Below are 17,008 nucleotides of genomic sequence, written 5' to 3'. Positions count from 1 at the left end.
CATTTCCTTTAATTTTAGGGAAGTGATATATCCGCCCCTTTTGATTATCAGGAACACCAACAACCAATGTATCAATGATTAAAGTGGCGCTGATGTACTTGACGTCAGAAGAATTCAATGGGCCCGAGTGGCATGTACACTGGCACAAGGTGTCCCTAGTAATCAAACGGGGCGGATATATATCACTTCCCTAATTTTATTGTGATTTTTTCGAGATTTCAGAACCTTGGGGTTATGGCTTTGTTTTTGTATTATTTTTGGTTTTTTGCCTCCAGCCAACTCAAACGGTCAAACCCAGTCCAATCCAACCCGGCCCAATTTGGACAACTGGCTTGAGTAAGGGTTGAGAGACTTAAAGAAGTGTTGTGTTAAGGTTGACCCACATCAACCCGAAGATCAGGTTGGGTTGGATTTAGATGGGGACTCCACAATCGGTTGTCATAATCTAAAACAAACAGGCCCTAAACCAAACATTTGAACCCTATGAAGTATTTTTTCTCATCAAAATCATAAGCACATTGTTGATAGAACCCGTTGCCAACAAGTTGAGCTTTATAATGTTCAAGTAAATCATTAAGTTTTGTTTTAAACACCCACTTGCAGCCAACCAAGTTAGTAAGTAGTTGGCACCAAGACAAGAGACAGACCATTGCTGCGGATTAAGGTGTTAAACTCCTTCGTTAACTTGGTTTTAAACACCCATCTGCAGCAAATGAGAGACTTTTTTTTGGGTGATGATAGATTCGCACCCCTCTAAGTGAAAAAGCGTTAGTCTGCCACATAATTCACGTTAAAGGGAAGTGAATTATCCTACATGGGGTGCGAATTTTTCATCACACTTTTTTTATTTTTTGTTTTTTATGACATAGGGTATTCCCACCCCAAACGAGAAACTTTTTTTTTTGGCAAGGGGTGTTTGTGGCATGAAGAAAGCCTGGAGAAGCTCGGGCTTTCGAATTCCATCACAAAGTGTTACGTGCTTAAACGGGACCCACTTGTTGTGGAATAAATTAATATGCACAACAAGTGGGTCCTGTTTAAGCACGTAACATTAAGCCATTAAGGTAAGAGAAGACTCCATCTCAAGGAACCACAGAGAAACTGTCATTCTATGATAGATAATGTACAAATGTACAATCCATCAGTTCAAAAAAATATACACAGACTACATTTATAGTCTATATTTTCAGAAACAAACAGAAATTTGAGAACATAACTAAATTGTCAGGAAAATGTATTGGCATCAAGGACTGAGGTGTAAACGTAAACACATACAAATAATTACAAATATATACATACAGAAGAGTAGATAAAAGTTTAAGGAGCCGTTGGAACCATGAAAATACCTGTAACTCGGCCTAGATAGATGCACTTGTCTTTGATTTCAGTTATACAGGTCATCATCATCCGCAGTCGTGGCGGAAGAGAATGGGTCTGCCGCAGTAGTAACATTCTCTGTACGATCAGGGAAGCGGAAGTCCGAACCAAATCCACGAGATTGTTGCAGGGTCTGAGCAAACAGCTGGTATTTACGGATGTCAGCGTCACTCACACTCCGGCGGGCAAACTTCATTGATTCCTCAAAGTGTGATGCCTTGATCTCAGAGACATCATCAGTGTCATCTTCCTCCATTGCTTCAGGATTCTCGCTCCTCTTTTTCTCCTTCTCAATATCCTGTTGTCCCCAATGACAAGAAAATAAGTAAATTAAAACTATTCAACACTGCATGATACAGTCGAATGGAGAGAAGGGTCCTTCAGTTTCATTCAAAACAAGGGCACTTTGATAAGCACGGAATCAGGCATAAACTTCTTTTCTTTATAAATAACAGTCGTTTTGTTGGAACAATGGAATTTCAGATACTAACCAAAATGGCTTCAAGATCCATCAGTTAAAACTTGATGGCCTAACTTCAGGGGCAGAACCACGTATAGCATGAGGGGGGCCATGGCCCCCCCAACGACTTGCAAAATTCCTCTTAGCGTGCAGAAATCAACAACTAATGCAAGTTGGTCGTTCCCCTCTTCTCTAATATTTCCACCCTTTCCTCACTGTAACAAGATTCTTGTTGTACACGTGACTGTTAAAAGTGACCATGTGAGAGAGTGTTTAATAACACTTGGTTGTTTTGGTAACAGCACTCAAACAAAAGGTAAAAGGCCTTATTTGTTGAAGTGTTTTTTATACCAGCCTCCCTTATTTTGTCCTCTATGAGAGATTTTTTTTTTCAAGGACTTCTTAAATCGATTTTTTGTAAAACTTTTGGGAGTCCCTTGGTAGTGTGATATGGTCCGCTGAACGAATTTTTGTCCCCAGAGTGAAGTGTCGAGAGCAATCATTAAAATTAAATATTAATTATATTTAATAGGTTAATTAAATAACTTCTTTTCAACGGGCTTTTGAGATTTGATTTTTGTGAGAATCTATGTGTGTCCTCTTTTAGTGACTGTGTGGATCCCTTGAGATGTTTAGCACCGACAGATAGTGCGTGGACCCACTATTTTATTATTTTAATAATAGATTGAAAACCCTTCACTAGTTATTTAATAACTAATAAATTTCTAAGGCCCGTTTGAAATCCGTTTTTGGGGGATTTCAGAGATAGCCCCTCGTGTATTTTGGGAGCCTAATTGATGATAGGCCTGAAGAACTGGTGGGACAATCTATCAATAAAAATTGGACCACTTTATGTATATTTAATGGTGGACCGTGGACCCGATAGTAATAACATTCACTATTTAATATGATTAATTCTGATTTAATTTTAGGTAATTGAAGGTTCTGGGAGCCTCCAAGTGTGAATTAGTCCGCCCCCCCCCCAAGTCTAAATTCCTTGCTCCGCCCCTGCCTAACTTAATGGCATCTTCGGAAAACACAAGATAGATGTAAATCTATCTTGAATCCTATTATTTGCTAGGTGTGTACAAGAAAACAGCACATGCTCATGCACAAACTGACAAACATGGTCCATGCAAAAATGCATGCTTTTATAACTACCAACTTTATGCAGTAAAGTTAAGAGACAAAGAATCAAGAGATCAAATTTATGAGATCACTACCAAAATTGTTATTATTAAGATGTGATTTTAATGATCAATCTTGAATAATACACGCATTCAGATGTGATCAAGACCATTGATTTGGTGGATCCCCATGAGCTGACCTACATCATCCTAGTCTCATGCCCACATGTATTCCCCCCATCGGGAAAATCAACGCTGACAAAATCAGCAGTTTAGCTTCTTTGACAGGTGTCAAAGTTAGTGCATCTTACTAATTAAGTCCAGCAGAATAATCAGATTAGTCTTCCGTTTGTCATTTCCTACCTTTTAGCTTAGTTTGTTTTAGTTTGAATAAGTCATGTTATTTCCTGTTATGTTTTTGTGAGGTGTCACTCAGAGAGAAATATGTGAGATTGTGGTTAGGTTGTTAGCTTAATTTCAGCAATGTGCAGAGTTGACTTTAGGAGTAACTTTCGTTGGATCAGTTGTAATTCTCTCTTATATATGTATTCAGCTTTCTAGCTAGTGCTTAATAAAAAAAAGAAGAAAATAAAAATAAAGGAGTTCTTCTTTCAGTATTTGTATATGTGCCTGTTCCGGTGTGAGTTAAGTAACTACTTTGTATTTGTTCAATTGTGAGTGTGACAGAGATTCATATTCTGCAGATTATATCCCTCCTTTTATTCATTTTTTTATCATGGTATCAGAGCTGTGTTGAAGCACTAGCTTTGCTTGGTGTCTTGGGATATTGTTATTGCAGATCAGGTGTTTGTTGCTTGGTCACTTAGAGTCTTGGTTGTTGAGATGGACTTCAACGGTTGTGGAAGTAGTTCTACTCAGTATGGTGTTGAAAAACTAGTAGGCACGAATTACAATTATTGGCGATTGTGCATGGAAGCTTACCTTCAAGGTCAGGACTTATGGGATCTAGTTTCCGGTGTTGAATCGGTGACTCCAGATGACACTCCGGAAAATGCCGAACCACGACGGAAGTGGAATATCAAGTGCGGGAAAGCTCTCTTTGCACTAAGGACATCTATCAGCAAGGAGTATATTGATCACATTCGTGATGTTAATTCACCAAGAAAAGTCTGGGAAACTCTTGAGAAGCTGTTCACCAAAAAGAACACAGCCAGGCTACAATTGCTCGAGAATGAGCTTGCTATGCTAAATCAAGAAGGTATGTCAATTTCAGATTATTTCTTAAAAGTTAAGACTATTTGTTCTGAAATTTCAGAGCTGGATGTGGATGAACCGATTAGTGAAGCACGGTTGCGGAGGTATCTTATCCGTGGCCTAAGGAAGGAGTACGCGCCATTTGTAACCTCTGTGCAAGGGTGGGCTAGTCAACCTTCTGTTGAAGAATTAGAGAATTTGCTTTCCAACCAAGAAGCCTTGGCTAAGCAAATGTCTCTAAAACCAGTTTCTGAAGCCAATGATGTTCTCTTTTCAGAGGAGAAGTTTAATAAAGTGAAGCACTTCTCAAAGGCAGCAGTTGTTAGCAAAAGTGAAGCACGAAACTCATCTCAAGAGAAGGATAATGACAGTAAATGGAGGCATGTGAGGTGCTACAGATGTGGATATCTAGGCCATATCAAAAGAAACTGTAGGGCGAAGCTTGTAGATGAGAACGTGAACATGGCGTCCGAGCATGAAGCTTCTAATCAACCAAATTGGGAGCAGTGCTTCTCAACTGTAGCGGGTGAAAATCATACTAAAGTGAGTGTTGCATCATGTCAAAATGAAGCATCTATGGTCTCTATCAATTACGAGAATGAGTGGATCATCGACTCTGGTTGTTCACATCATGTGACTGGAAATGGGTCGCTATTTTCAGAGCTGTATCAACATCATGGGGATCGAGCAATTGTCACGGCTGATAATTCTGTGCATCCTGTGGAGAAAGAAGGCAAGGTGAATATTAAGGTTGATGGTTTAAAGAATGATGATATTGTTTTGAACAATGTCTATCATGTGCCAGGATTGAAGAAGAATCTGGTTTCGGTCTCTCAAATAACAGACTCTGGAAAATATGTGTTATTTGGTCCCGAAGACGTGAAAATTCTAGATAATGTGAAGAACGTGGCTGCTGATGTTCTTCTTGTCGGAGAGAAGAGAGATTCCTTGTTTGTTATGTCTGCCGTTGAAGCCTATGTAGAGAAAACAAGCAGAAATGATAGTGCAGCAATTTGGCATGGAAGATTGGGCCATGTGGGTTATCAAATGCTGCAACAAATTTCCTTGAAGAAGTTGGTTGATGGGGTTCCAGTCATAAAGGAAGTTCGGAAAGGTGTGGTTTGCCAAGGCTGCCAATACGGCAAATCTCATGTTCTTCCTTTCAAGAGATCATCGAATCACAGAAAGGAGCCATTTGAATTGGTTCATGCAGATCTGATGGGACCAACCAAGACACCAAGTTATAGTGGTTTTCGGTACATGATGATCGTCGTGGATGATTTTTCGAGACACTCGTGGGTGTACTTCTTGAAGGAGAAAAGTGAGGCCTTTTCGAAGTTTCAAGAGTTTGAAAACACTGTTAAAAGGGAATTTGGCTTGAAGATCAGATGCTTGAGGACAGATAATGGAGGAGAATTCATGTCAGATGAATTTTTTCAATATTGTGACGCTGAAAGAATAAACCGACAGATGACTTGTCCAAAAACTCCACAGCAAAATGGAGTTGTGGAAAGAAAATTAGCACACCTTTCAGAAGTGAGCTTATGCTGGTTACATGAGAAGAATCTCCATCGAGAGTTGTGGGCTGAAGCAATGCGATGTGCATGTCATGTTATCAACCGTCTTCCTCCATGGTTAGGTACTAAATCACCTTTTGAATTATTACACAATGTAAAGCCTGATGTAAGCTATTTTCGTGTATTTGGTTCTATATGTTATGTTCATGTTCCAAAAAGTGATAGAACTAAATTAGATCCCAAAGCGAAGAAATGCTTGTTTATAGGCTATGATTCAAACAGAAAAGGATGGAGGTGCATGGATCCAGAAACAAAGAAGTGTATCACATCGCGAAATGTCGTGTTTGATGAGGTGTCTTTGTACTACAACCCACCAAATGTGGTCACTAAAGTTGTTAGTAGTGATCTGAAGCTATCTAAAATAATTGATGATTCAACAAATGGAGAGCTGTCGTCTGAGAATGATGAATGCTCCACTCTCCAAGATGATTTCACAGCAAGGGGGAGTTTTGAATCCACTGAATGCGGGCTGAACTCTACAAATCCTGACATAAATAATGAAGTAAGGAGTGTTGCGAGAAGATCAGCTAGAGAGAAGAGGCAGCCTGGTTATTTAAAAGACTACAAGGTTCAGCTGAATCAAACTTCGGTTAGTTCGTGCTTCTTTTTAGGAGCAGTTGATAGCACCGAGCCATCATGCTATGATGAAGCAGAAGGCATTCCAGCGTGGGAGGGAGCTATGCAAGAGGAAATTACTGCTCTTCACAAAAATGACACTTGGGAGCTTGTTCCGAAACCAAAAGATGTAGAGCCAGTAACTTGTAAATGGATTTACAAGTTGAAAAAAAAAGTAGATGGTACAATTGACAGATTTAAGGCTCGTTTGGTAGCTCGTGGTTTTTCGCAGCAATATGGGTTGGATTATGAGGAGACCTTCAGCCCCGTTGCAAAAATGGTAACCGTAAGAACCATAATTTCTTTGGCAGCATACAAAGGCTGGAAATTATGGCAGCTCGATGTAAAGAATGCGTTCCTTTATGGTGAGTTAGATCGCGAAGTATTCATGATGCAGCCACAAGGATTTGTTTCTCAGCAGTCCCCTCATTATGTTTGTCGGCTCAAGAAGGCATTATATGGATTAAAGCAAGCTCCACGTGCTTGGTATGGTAAGATTGCTCAATATCTTATTTTTTGTGGCTTTAAAGTTTCTGATTCAGATTCTAGCATGTTTGTTAAGTTAGAATCAGGGATGCGTGTCGTGGTTTTGTTGTATGTGGATGACATGATCATCACCGGAGACGATAATGCTGGAATTTCACATTTACGGGATGATTTATCAATCCGTTTTGAGATGAAAAATCTAGGTGAAATCGGTTGCTTTCTTGGTTTGGAGGTTCAGAAAATAGAAGATGGATACTTTGTATCTCAGAAGGGTTATGCTGAAAGTTTACTGGAGCGTTTTGGCATGGGGGAGTCAAAACCAATGTCAACTCCGATGGAGCCAAATCAGAAATTGAAGAAGGATGTTGGGAAGTTATTGAAAGATGGCAGAAAATTCCGACAGCTTGTGGGTAGTTTGATCTACTTAACCATCACAAGACCGGATATCGCGTACTCAGTTGGAGTTGTTTCTCAATTTATGGACAAGCCTCAGATTCCTCATTTGGATGCAGCGAAGAGGATTTTGCGCTATGTGAAAGGGACTATGGAATATGGCCTGCACTATAACAAGAGTGACAACTTTCTTCTGAGCGGCTTTGTCGATGCAGATTGGGCAGGTGATGTGAACGATCGACGATCAACTACTGGATACTGTTTTGGTACAGGTTCAGCTGTGATTTCATGGTGTAGTAAAAAGCAACAGACTGTTGCTCTTTCCAGCACTGAGGCAGAGTATGTTGCAGCGACAATGGCTACCCAAGAGTGTGTTTGGCTGAAGCGGCTGATTGGTGACATTTATGCTGAAGTCGATTACACTGTTCCTGTTTGGTGTGACAATGAAAGTGCAATAAAGCTCGCAGAAAATCCAGTATTTCACGCTCGCACGAAACACATTGAAGTTCACCATCACTTTGTGAGAGAAAAAGTGCTTGAACAGGAAATTGCTTTAGAAAGTGTGCGAACCGGAGACCAAGTGGCAGATATTTTTACTAAGGCCCTATCAAAAGCAATGTTCGAGATGTTTAGGGATGCTCTTGGGGTCATTCACTGTAAGAATGCACTAAGGGGGAGTGTCAAAGTTAGTGCATCTTACTAATTAAGTCCAGCAGAATAATCAGATTAGTCTTCCGTTTGTCATTTCCTACCTTTTAGCTTAGTTTGTTTTAGTTTGAATAAGTCATGTTATTTCCTGTTATGTTTTTGTGAGGTGTCACTCAGAGAGAAATATGTGAGATTGTGGTTAGGTTGTTAGCTTAATTTCAGCAATGTGCAGAGTTGACTTTAGGAGTAACTTTCGTTGGATCAGTTGTAATTCTCTCTTATATATGTATTCAGCTTTCTAGCTAGTGCTTAATAAAAAAAAGAAGAAAATAAAAATAAAGGAGTTCTTCTTTCAGTATTTGTATATGTGCCTGTTCCGGTGTGAGTTAAGTAACTACTTTGTATTTGTTCAATTGTGAGTGTGACAGAGATTCATATTCTGCAGATTATATCCCTCCTTTTATTCATTTTTTTATCAACAGGCTCCTAAAGATGCCTTATTAAGTCAAGGTTTTAGGATGATCTAATTGTTGTGGGCCAAGCTGCAAAGAGCTAGACTTGTGGTTGCCCACATATTCGATTATGTACACCTGACATTCAAGAGCCCTAGAGCCACTTTTAGCAAGTCTCTTTTTTCTTTCCTTATTTCCTTGAGTGACCAAAAATCTTCAGATTTAGAATGTGTTATTTAGGTTTTCAGTTTTCTTTTTATACAGCCAAGTTTCCTTCATTTTTAGGAGATTGTGTTACTACGTGTATAATATTTGCAATTCTTCAAATCACATTATAATATAGAATACAATTATAATAAATAGGTATTTGTTTGTTATGTAAAGTATTCAATAGCTGCGAAAAATGTACACTTAAGGGGCAGCACTAAGCAAAAGATTTCATGCTACAATGTACTCAAATCATTCAGAACTGACAAGATGGTTGGGACCAAAACATCAAAGGAGAATTGGATCTCCATGACAATGCAGTCTCCTTCCCCATTTGAATGTGCGAAGATGAGTAACAAAAAGAAAGAATAACAACTATATAACGAAGAGTAGAAAACATAATGAACATAGAAATCAACCTTCCTACAGATGAGCATAAAATTCTGCCAGTCAATACCTATGGCAACCTAGCAATCCTTGTTGAGAAAATTCCTGATCACCAAAGCAACTTCCCTACATTTTGCTATGCCCATGGATAGGCAATGGGAAGTAGGAAAAGAACATGGATAAGGAGCTCCTGCATAATAAGTATTCATGGACAACCATCGATGGAGTATAAAAAAAAATAAAGTGAAACCTTGTTGCTTGGCAGGCATTAGGTGACTACTACGAAACAAACCCTACCTATCAAAATGTGATTGTATCATTTAAAAAAACGAAACAAACCACACTCACCCAATAGTCAATACACTAATGCCGATGGTCACTGGCTACTAGCACAGAACCACCATTATCATGATATGACACCCCACAGTCACACCACCCCACACACACCCACACACACAAGCTAAATTGCTAAGAATGATTAATTTAGATTTTTTTTTTTTGAATGGTAAGAATGATTATTTAGTCCATAAACTTAAAAATCATTTTTTTGCACCCACCAAAAATGACATGATCATTGAAGGGACTCCAACTAAATTTCATATTCTGGAAGCCTCTTCTAAGACACATAACAGGTGCCTATGATATGTTCTACTTAGTACAGTTATGATACGTTACATTAGATACTTTTCTTTGTGATGGTAAGGTATATGCAGTGAATTGTCCTTGGTGATATTGCTAGCTTGTGAACTCACATTTTTCTTATCTACTTTGTTTTTTTCTTTCAAACAGGTAAACCCAAGCAATTCATCACACGGGAATATTACTTCCGGCAGCCCAAGCAGAGACAAAGAGAGAGGCCAAACATTCATGCAAGGATCCATATTCAAAACATTAGAGAAAGAAATCTGAGTGTGCACACATATGCCAACGCATGCACATATTTACGTCTTCATGTATTGGATCTTCCTAAAATGGTATATGATGCAATTCATAATCAAGTTTAGGCTTACCTTCTCAATATTTTCTCTGATGGCATATTTGCAAGCACGCTGACAGATTTCAGTAATATCTGCACCACTGAAACCATGAGTATATCGTGCCAGAGTTGTAAGGACGACATCCTTAGAGACGGGGGATTTACGCAAGCATGCTCTGAAAATTTGAAGACGGGAGGCCTCATCTGGCAAAGGTATGTAAATCAACTGATCTAAACGACCCGGCCTAAGCAACGCTGGATCAATAATGTCTGGCCTATTTGTTGCCCCAATAATGAAAACTGTTTTTTTGGCACCCATGCCGTCCATTTCTGTCAATAGTTGATTCAAAACCCTGTCAGCGGCACCACCACCATCTCCAACAGAACCTCCACGCTGAAAAGTAACCATCTTAATCATTAATTATAATTTATATTTAATAAGGCATGTAAGAAGAAATGGATATAAAGTAAACAAGACTTTGACAGGCTTGTTTGTCTGTTGCCCAATAATGGAAGGAAAATAATTCCTATTATAAATAACTGGAGAGCCTTTAGCTCAAAGCAATTACCTGGGTTGCAATAGAATCAAGTTCATCAAAGAAAAGCACACAAGGAGCTGATTGACGGGCTTTGTCAAATATCTCCCGTACATTAGCCTCACTTTCTCCAAACCACATTGTTAGCAACTCCGGTCCTTTGACACTTATGAAATTAGCTTGGCACTCATTTGCAATAGCCTTGGCAAGGAGGGTCTTACCACACCCAGGAGGCCCATAGAAAAGCACACCTTTGGATGGAGACATACCAAATTTCTCAAACTTCTCAGGATGCTCCACTGGGTATTGCACAGTCTGCCAGCAATAACATACAAGCAATTTAATTATACTCACGATAGACAACAATAATAATTCGCAAAGAAAAGAACAGAAAAGAACCAAGCAAGTAAAATGGATGAGAAAAAGAAGCAGGTATCATAAAGTCAAGTCTTCTTGTAAGGAATAAATAACACAAGCACCAATAGGATGATGAAAACCCATTAGGACTACTTCTAGCAGTGCATAAAATATTAGCTGAGGCAACCTGCAAATACGTGAAAAAATTGTTGATGTCTCAATAAAAAGTGTGCGTGCGTGTGTTTGTGTGTGTGTGTGTGTGTGGTGAGAGAGAGAGAGAGGGGGGGGGGGGGGGGGGGGCCATAAAGACGCACCTCCTGAAGTTCTCTTTTCACGTTATCCAAGCCACCAATATCCTCCCACGATACATTAGGAACCTCCACAACCTGTCAAGCACAGTTTGCATCTCTTACAGTCAAGGAATTATGCCCATTCAAATGGCGAAGACTACGCAAGAATATGTAAGCTTTGAAAAGTAACCCTCAGAGGGACATTCTAAATTAATAAGACATACTGTTTCACGTAGGGCTGATGGATTTGAAGACCCCAATGCAGTATGAAAGTGTTCATTCGTAACAGCCATAGAATTTAGAACCTCGGCATCAATTGATTCATCTTCTAGGTCAATTACATCCATTTTCTCCCTAATGCACTGCAGGGCAGCCTCTGTGCATAGGGCAGCAAGATCTGCACCAACATAACCATGTGTGTCTTTCGAAACTCTTTCAAGATCAACCTGCAATAAATAAGAAAAGTTTGTACTCCTGATTCGTCCAAAGATTGCAAAAACCAAAGCATGATAAAGCAAATGGTGGATTATTACATCTTCTGCGAGCTTCATATTCTTCGTATGGATTCGCAGAACTTCCAATCTTCCAACCTCATCGGGAACGCCAATATCAATCTCCCGATCAAATCTTCCAAATCTCCTCAGGGCCGGGTCAATGCTATTTGGTCTATTAGTAGCTCCCATAACAATTACATGCGCACGGCTCTTAAGACCGTCCATTAAAGTCAAAAGTTGGGATACAATTCGTCTTTCCACCTCACCATGGGTCTTTTCTCTCTTTGGGGCAATAGAATCCAGTTCATCAATAAAGATGATAGAAGGTGCATTCTTCTCAGCCTCCTCAAAAGCCTTCCTTAAGTTACTTTCACTCTCTCCAGCCAGCTTTGACATTATTTCAGGTCCATTAATTAAGAAGAAGAATGCGCCTGTCTCATTTGCAACTGCCCTCGCAATCAAGGTTTTCCCAGAGCCTGGTGGCCCGTAGAGTAAGATACCCTTGGGGGGCTTTACACCAATAGACTTAAAAAGTTGTGGGTGTCTAAGAGGAAGTTCTACCAACTCACGAATCTGAGCCATCTGCTTCCTGACGCCACCAACATCATCGTAGCCGATCTCATTCAACCTTTCTTCATCCTCACGTTTGATAGGCTCTCCTTCGCAAAAGATCTCTGTGTCTGGCGCAACAACACAGTACTCACCGGGATCTGTCTCAATTACTTTAAACTCAACACTTCGCATGCCTCCCCTCACAAGGAAAAGATCACCCCTTCTGACAGGGCGATAAGACTCCATGAAATATGCTGTTTTGACCCAGAAGAGAATATAAGGAACAAATATAATATAGAAAAATGGCCATTACCATGAGAGAAAAAAAACATGAAATATTGCATGAACCCACGCTTTAAATATGCATCGAAAAGGTTTCCAGTAACTCCCTCGATAGTATCATCAATGGGAAGGATGTGAACCCGTTTGCCATATTTGACATCGGGACATTGATGCACAGATACAACATCACCAAGGCGTACCCTGAGATTAGCACGGACAACTTTATTCATTCTTATTTTTGGTTCTTCACAAAGGTCATCAACGAGAACAATGCACACTGTGTCTTTTCGCTTCTTCCCCTGTTCCATATGCAGATGTTAAGAACTTCCGAGACACAAGCTCAAAATTAAAGTGGGAAAACAAAGACAAAAGAAAGATCACCTTTATTAGAACTGTGTCTCCCCGAAAAAACTGAAGTTTATCCATCGTTGCAGGGTTCATTGAAACAACGGAGTTGTCGTCATTGATTGCTTCGTCCACGACAAGACGATTCGGCGATTTCTTACGTTCCAAAATAGCAGTGCTAAAGTCCCTCTTAGTACCTTTCCTGGTGGAAACAGGCATATAAGTTATTAATAAAAAAAGGGCTTTAAAAATTACAATGAAGTGATAAACTAATAAAGACTCATGAGTGGGAACAGGCAATGATTGATTGACATGATCCCAGAAGGATAAATGAAGTCTCTGGATTTTTTGCAGGGCATATACACCCCGCATCAATTTACAACAGACATATTTACTATGATGCACGGGAAAGCCCTGCAGTCTCTAGTCTTTTTCTTTTTTCTTTTTTCTTTTTCTTTTTAATGACTAGTCTTATTCATTATCTGCTAAACTTCAGACCATTGGGAACAGAAGAAGCAAAACTCATGTTTTCCCTCAATAACCTTCACTCTGAGGGTAACAAAAGCCTGAAAAACAAGGAAACAAAAAACTCCACCCAAAATACAATTGAGTTATTCCTTGTATTTTAGCCACTTCTCATGCTCCACTCATTCGTGCCCTCTAAGTCTGTCCTTCTCCCCCCCTCCCCCCCCCCCCCCCCCCCCCTCTCTCACCACTTGGAGAAACTAATTTGTCATGAAAAAAACTCCGGATTGCTATAGATGGCCTTAACTTACATTCTATGTAGGTTAAAATACATTCCATGTAGATTAGACCATTACACACGTAATTAAGTTTTGACATTTGAGTCTCTTTTTCAGTCCACCACAATCCAAATTCCGAACTGTTGTCAAAACTCAAGAGGCAAAATGGGATTCGTGCTTTCTTTTTATGAGTTTAGCTCTTAAGTTATACATCGATGTGATGTTTGAAGTTATTATACAAAAACCAGAAATGCTTAATTTAAAGCGTTCCCCTTAATCAATCTGCTAAACTACAAGCTCCTGTCAACAAATAAGAAGCAACGCTCATGCTTTCTGTTAAGAAAATCAGCAAGGCAAATCCCATCTGAATGTGCACAAATAAACGAAAAAGTAAAATAAAAAATCAAGCCACAAGATGAACACCAAGATTTTACCTGGTTCGGCCAAGATGCCTACGTCCACGGGTGAGAACATGATCTTCACTATGAGAAAACAACATACAATAATTACAACGGACTAACACTCTCAACTCAACTCAACTCAACTAAGCCTTTGTCCCCAATTAGTTGGGGATTAACACAAAACCCATAAACCCGCAACCCTTTCCTTGTCCTCACAACCAAGACCACACACAAGAGAAACCCGAGAAGAAACCCCGGACAACAAACTCTCTTCTTCTCTATCCTCTCTCCCTCCTCTTTTCTCTCTTGCCTCCTCTTTGCAACGGCCACACAAAGAACCACCCGCTACGAGAAAAACTCCTCTCTTGCCTTTTTATTCCTTAGGTTTTACAAAACCTAAATAAAAAAACAACAAAAAAACATACACTTTCACGTTTTGCCATCCCAACACATTTAGAAAACTTAATTATACTAGGTAACTAGTTGTGGTGGGAAACAAGGAACAACTTTTCCAAAAATCTCCACCTTGGCTTGTTTCCCAGCCATATGAAGAGTTTACATTGATGTCGCCACCGATCCGCTATTGCCGCAAACCACCATTTCCCAAGCCACGTATGCACAAGTGCGGCTACCAAACCGATGACTTATCCAGTCAACCATGAAGAGGGATCTCAAGCCGTCCTCCCCATCACTAGAATTGTCACCTTCTCACCATTGTTTGCAACCTATAAACTTGTCTCTACACCAACTGTGAAAGAGATCCTACGTGTGCACACGCCACCACTCCGTTTCCAACCAGTCATCGAGATCTTAGGTCCTTGACCAGAAGATATAATCCAATAAACTCAATATCCTTTCCCTCCAACGCCTTAGCCAAGCCTCGTTGAACAAGGATGTCATTTACCCTCATCTGAAATGAGGTGAAACTAACCTTTATGTTAATCATGTCGATGTTGGGTAGAAATCGATTTTACCGTCATCTTAAATCATCCTTATTACTGAGCGTCTGTCTGAGCTCCACCTTAAACAAGAATTTCTTGAACAATCTTTCTATCACCCCACTCTAACCGTGATCCAACCACAACATCCACGATCACTCCAAATACGGCTCAACGACGATCGCTCCAACTGGAGCTCTGATACCACTTGTTGAGAAAATCAGCCATGCAAATCCAATCCGATCGTGCACGAATAAAAAATAAATAAATAATTCAAGCCACAAGATGAACACCGAGATTTTATGTGGTTCATCCAAGATGCCTATGTCCACAGGCGAGAACAATCTTCACTGTGAGAAAAAAGTATGCAAGGATTACAACGTATTAACACAAAACCCATAAACCCGCAACCCTTTCCTTATCCTCTCAACCAAGACCGTTCACAAAACCCGCCAAGAGAAAAACCTCTCTCTCTCTCTCTCTCTCTCTCTCTCTCTCTCTCTCTCTCTCTCTCTCTCTCTCTTGCTTTTTTGTATCTTAGCTTTTACAAAACCTTAAAAAACACTTTCACGTTTTTGCCTTCCCACCACATTTAGAAAACCTAATTATATTAACTAACTAATGGTGGTAGTAAACAAGGCAACTTTCCCAACACTTTCTTTTTTTGTTGTGTGTAAGTGGAGATTATTAATGTGAGCATGTTCATGTTAAGTTTCCGTTTCTCAATTCACATGCATCTCTAATCTCAGTAAAATTATGTATAGTCCAATAACCCTAACCAAAAAACAGCATAATAAATTACAAACAAAACGCATGTTCTCAAATTGACAGATTCAAGAGCCAGATAACCAATTAACTAGCCCTAGTTCAGTAAATCCAACAGTATACGCTATCTCTCACTCACTTCTCTGAGAGAGAGTGAGAAAGAGACTGACGCGATCTCTCTCACTTCTATGATAGAGAGTGAGAAACAGAGAAGCAATCAAACGAAATTCACGAAATCACATGGAATCAAAAGTTGAAAAATGAAGTAGAAAGGACAAATTGGACTATTGGAGAGATTGATATTACGGCTCCGACGAAGAAGGCTGGCCGTGATCAGCAGAGGAAGGATTTGAATCCGCCATGGATATCTTGATTTGTTTCTAGGGTTTCTGCGAGAGATTGAATTTAGCCAGGATAGTGATAACTAGTCGCCTCTGCTGAAATTTTACGACGACTACGTTTATATACTGTGTCGTAAACACGGAACCATGTGGGCCCCATTACTCCCCGCGCCCCTCGCCCCTCGCCCCCCTTCCCGCCCCACCCCTTCTGCAGTTGTTGTTTGGACCCCGATCTTAGTCTTGCTAGTAGATCACCGATCAGTATATATATGTGGGATATATTGTTGTTGGTTATGAGGACCTCTAATCGGCCAAACTAGTATAAAACTCATTACAAGTGAGCTCATTTGTTTTTGGTTTTTGGTTTTTGGGTGTGGTCTACCATCTTAGTCTCACTAGTAAATCACTAATTAATATACATGTGTGTCTATTAACTTTGAGGAGTGATATATTAGCCTACCCAGGACATCCCGCTCTAGTGTATTTATGACTACTCCTTTACACTAGATGGGGTTGTCCCAATGAAAAACACGGCGAATATACCATTTCCATTAACTATTGGCCATTAAGCCTTCTACGTAGAAAAAGCAATCACAAGACTTCAAAGTAAGGAGCTCGGAGGAGAACTTTTGGCCATTTGTTTGCCAGTTAAATTTTCGCCCCAGGAAGTTTTAGTGAAATTTTGGTCCCATCCCATGTTTGGTTGCCTTTTAGCACTAGGTTTTTTAATCCCACTCTTGTAATGATTGCTTGTGTGGTGGATTTTTTAATCCCACTTTTGTAATGATTGCCTCTTCATCCCATCCCAAAATAATCCCAATAACCAAAAATAAGCTTGAGAAGAATTTTTTCTTCCCAACAGTTCAAGCAACCAAACAAAGGTTTTTTTTTTTTCCCACCATAGTCCGGTCAACCAAACATGGGATTTTTATTTTACCGGGATACTTCTAGGACTTTTTTTTTCCCACCAATCTCCTAGGATTTTTTTTTCTCCCACATAAATCCCAGGAACCAAAAAAACCCGATAACCAAGAAAGCGCAGAA

The 17,008-nt window shown here is 39.8% G+C and overlaps 1 protein-coding gene across 1 annotated transcript; it reads right to left on the bottom strand.

The window, feature by feature from the left end:
* Window positions 1-1,082: 1,082 nt before the first annotated feature.
* On the bottom strand, window positions 1,083-16,140 carry LOC143884500 (cell division cycle protein 48 homolog). The gene is made up of 9 exons (XM_077388121.1): window positions 15,930-16,140; window positions 12,813-12,978; window positions 12,502-12,730; window positions 11,637-12,403; window positions 11,328-11,549; window positions 11,128-11,199; window positions 10,490-10,771; window positions 9,955-10,314; window positions 1,083-1,675 (listed from the first exon to the last, which is right to left on the bottom strand). The coding sequence occupies exons 1-9, from the start codon at window positions 15,983-15,985 to the stop codon at window positions 1,385-1,387; spliced, it is 2,445 nt and encodes an 814-aa protein (XP_077244236.1). The 5' UTR covers window positions 15,986-16,140; the 3' UTR covers window positions 1,083-1,384.
* Between the last annotated feature and the right edge of the window lie 868 nt (window positions 16,141-17,008).

Source organism: Tasmannia lanceolata, unplaced genomic scaffold (genome assembly GCF_043159265.1).
Source record: "Tasmannia lanceolata isolate RefF3 unplaced genomic scaffold, GAP_Taslan_0.1 ptg000008l, whole genome shotgun sequence".
In the NCBI taxonomy this organism is placed as follows: domain Eukaryota; kingdom Viridiplantae; phylum Streptophyta; class Magnoliopsida; order Canellales; family Winteraceae; genus Tasmannia; species Tasmannia lanceolata.
The sequence above is the reverse complement of the archived record's forward strand: the minus strand, read 5'-3'. Positions and strand labels throughout refer to the sequence as shown.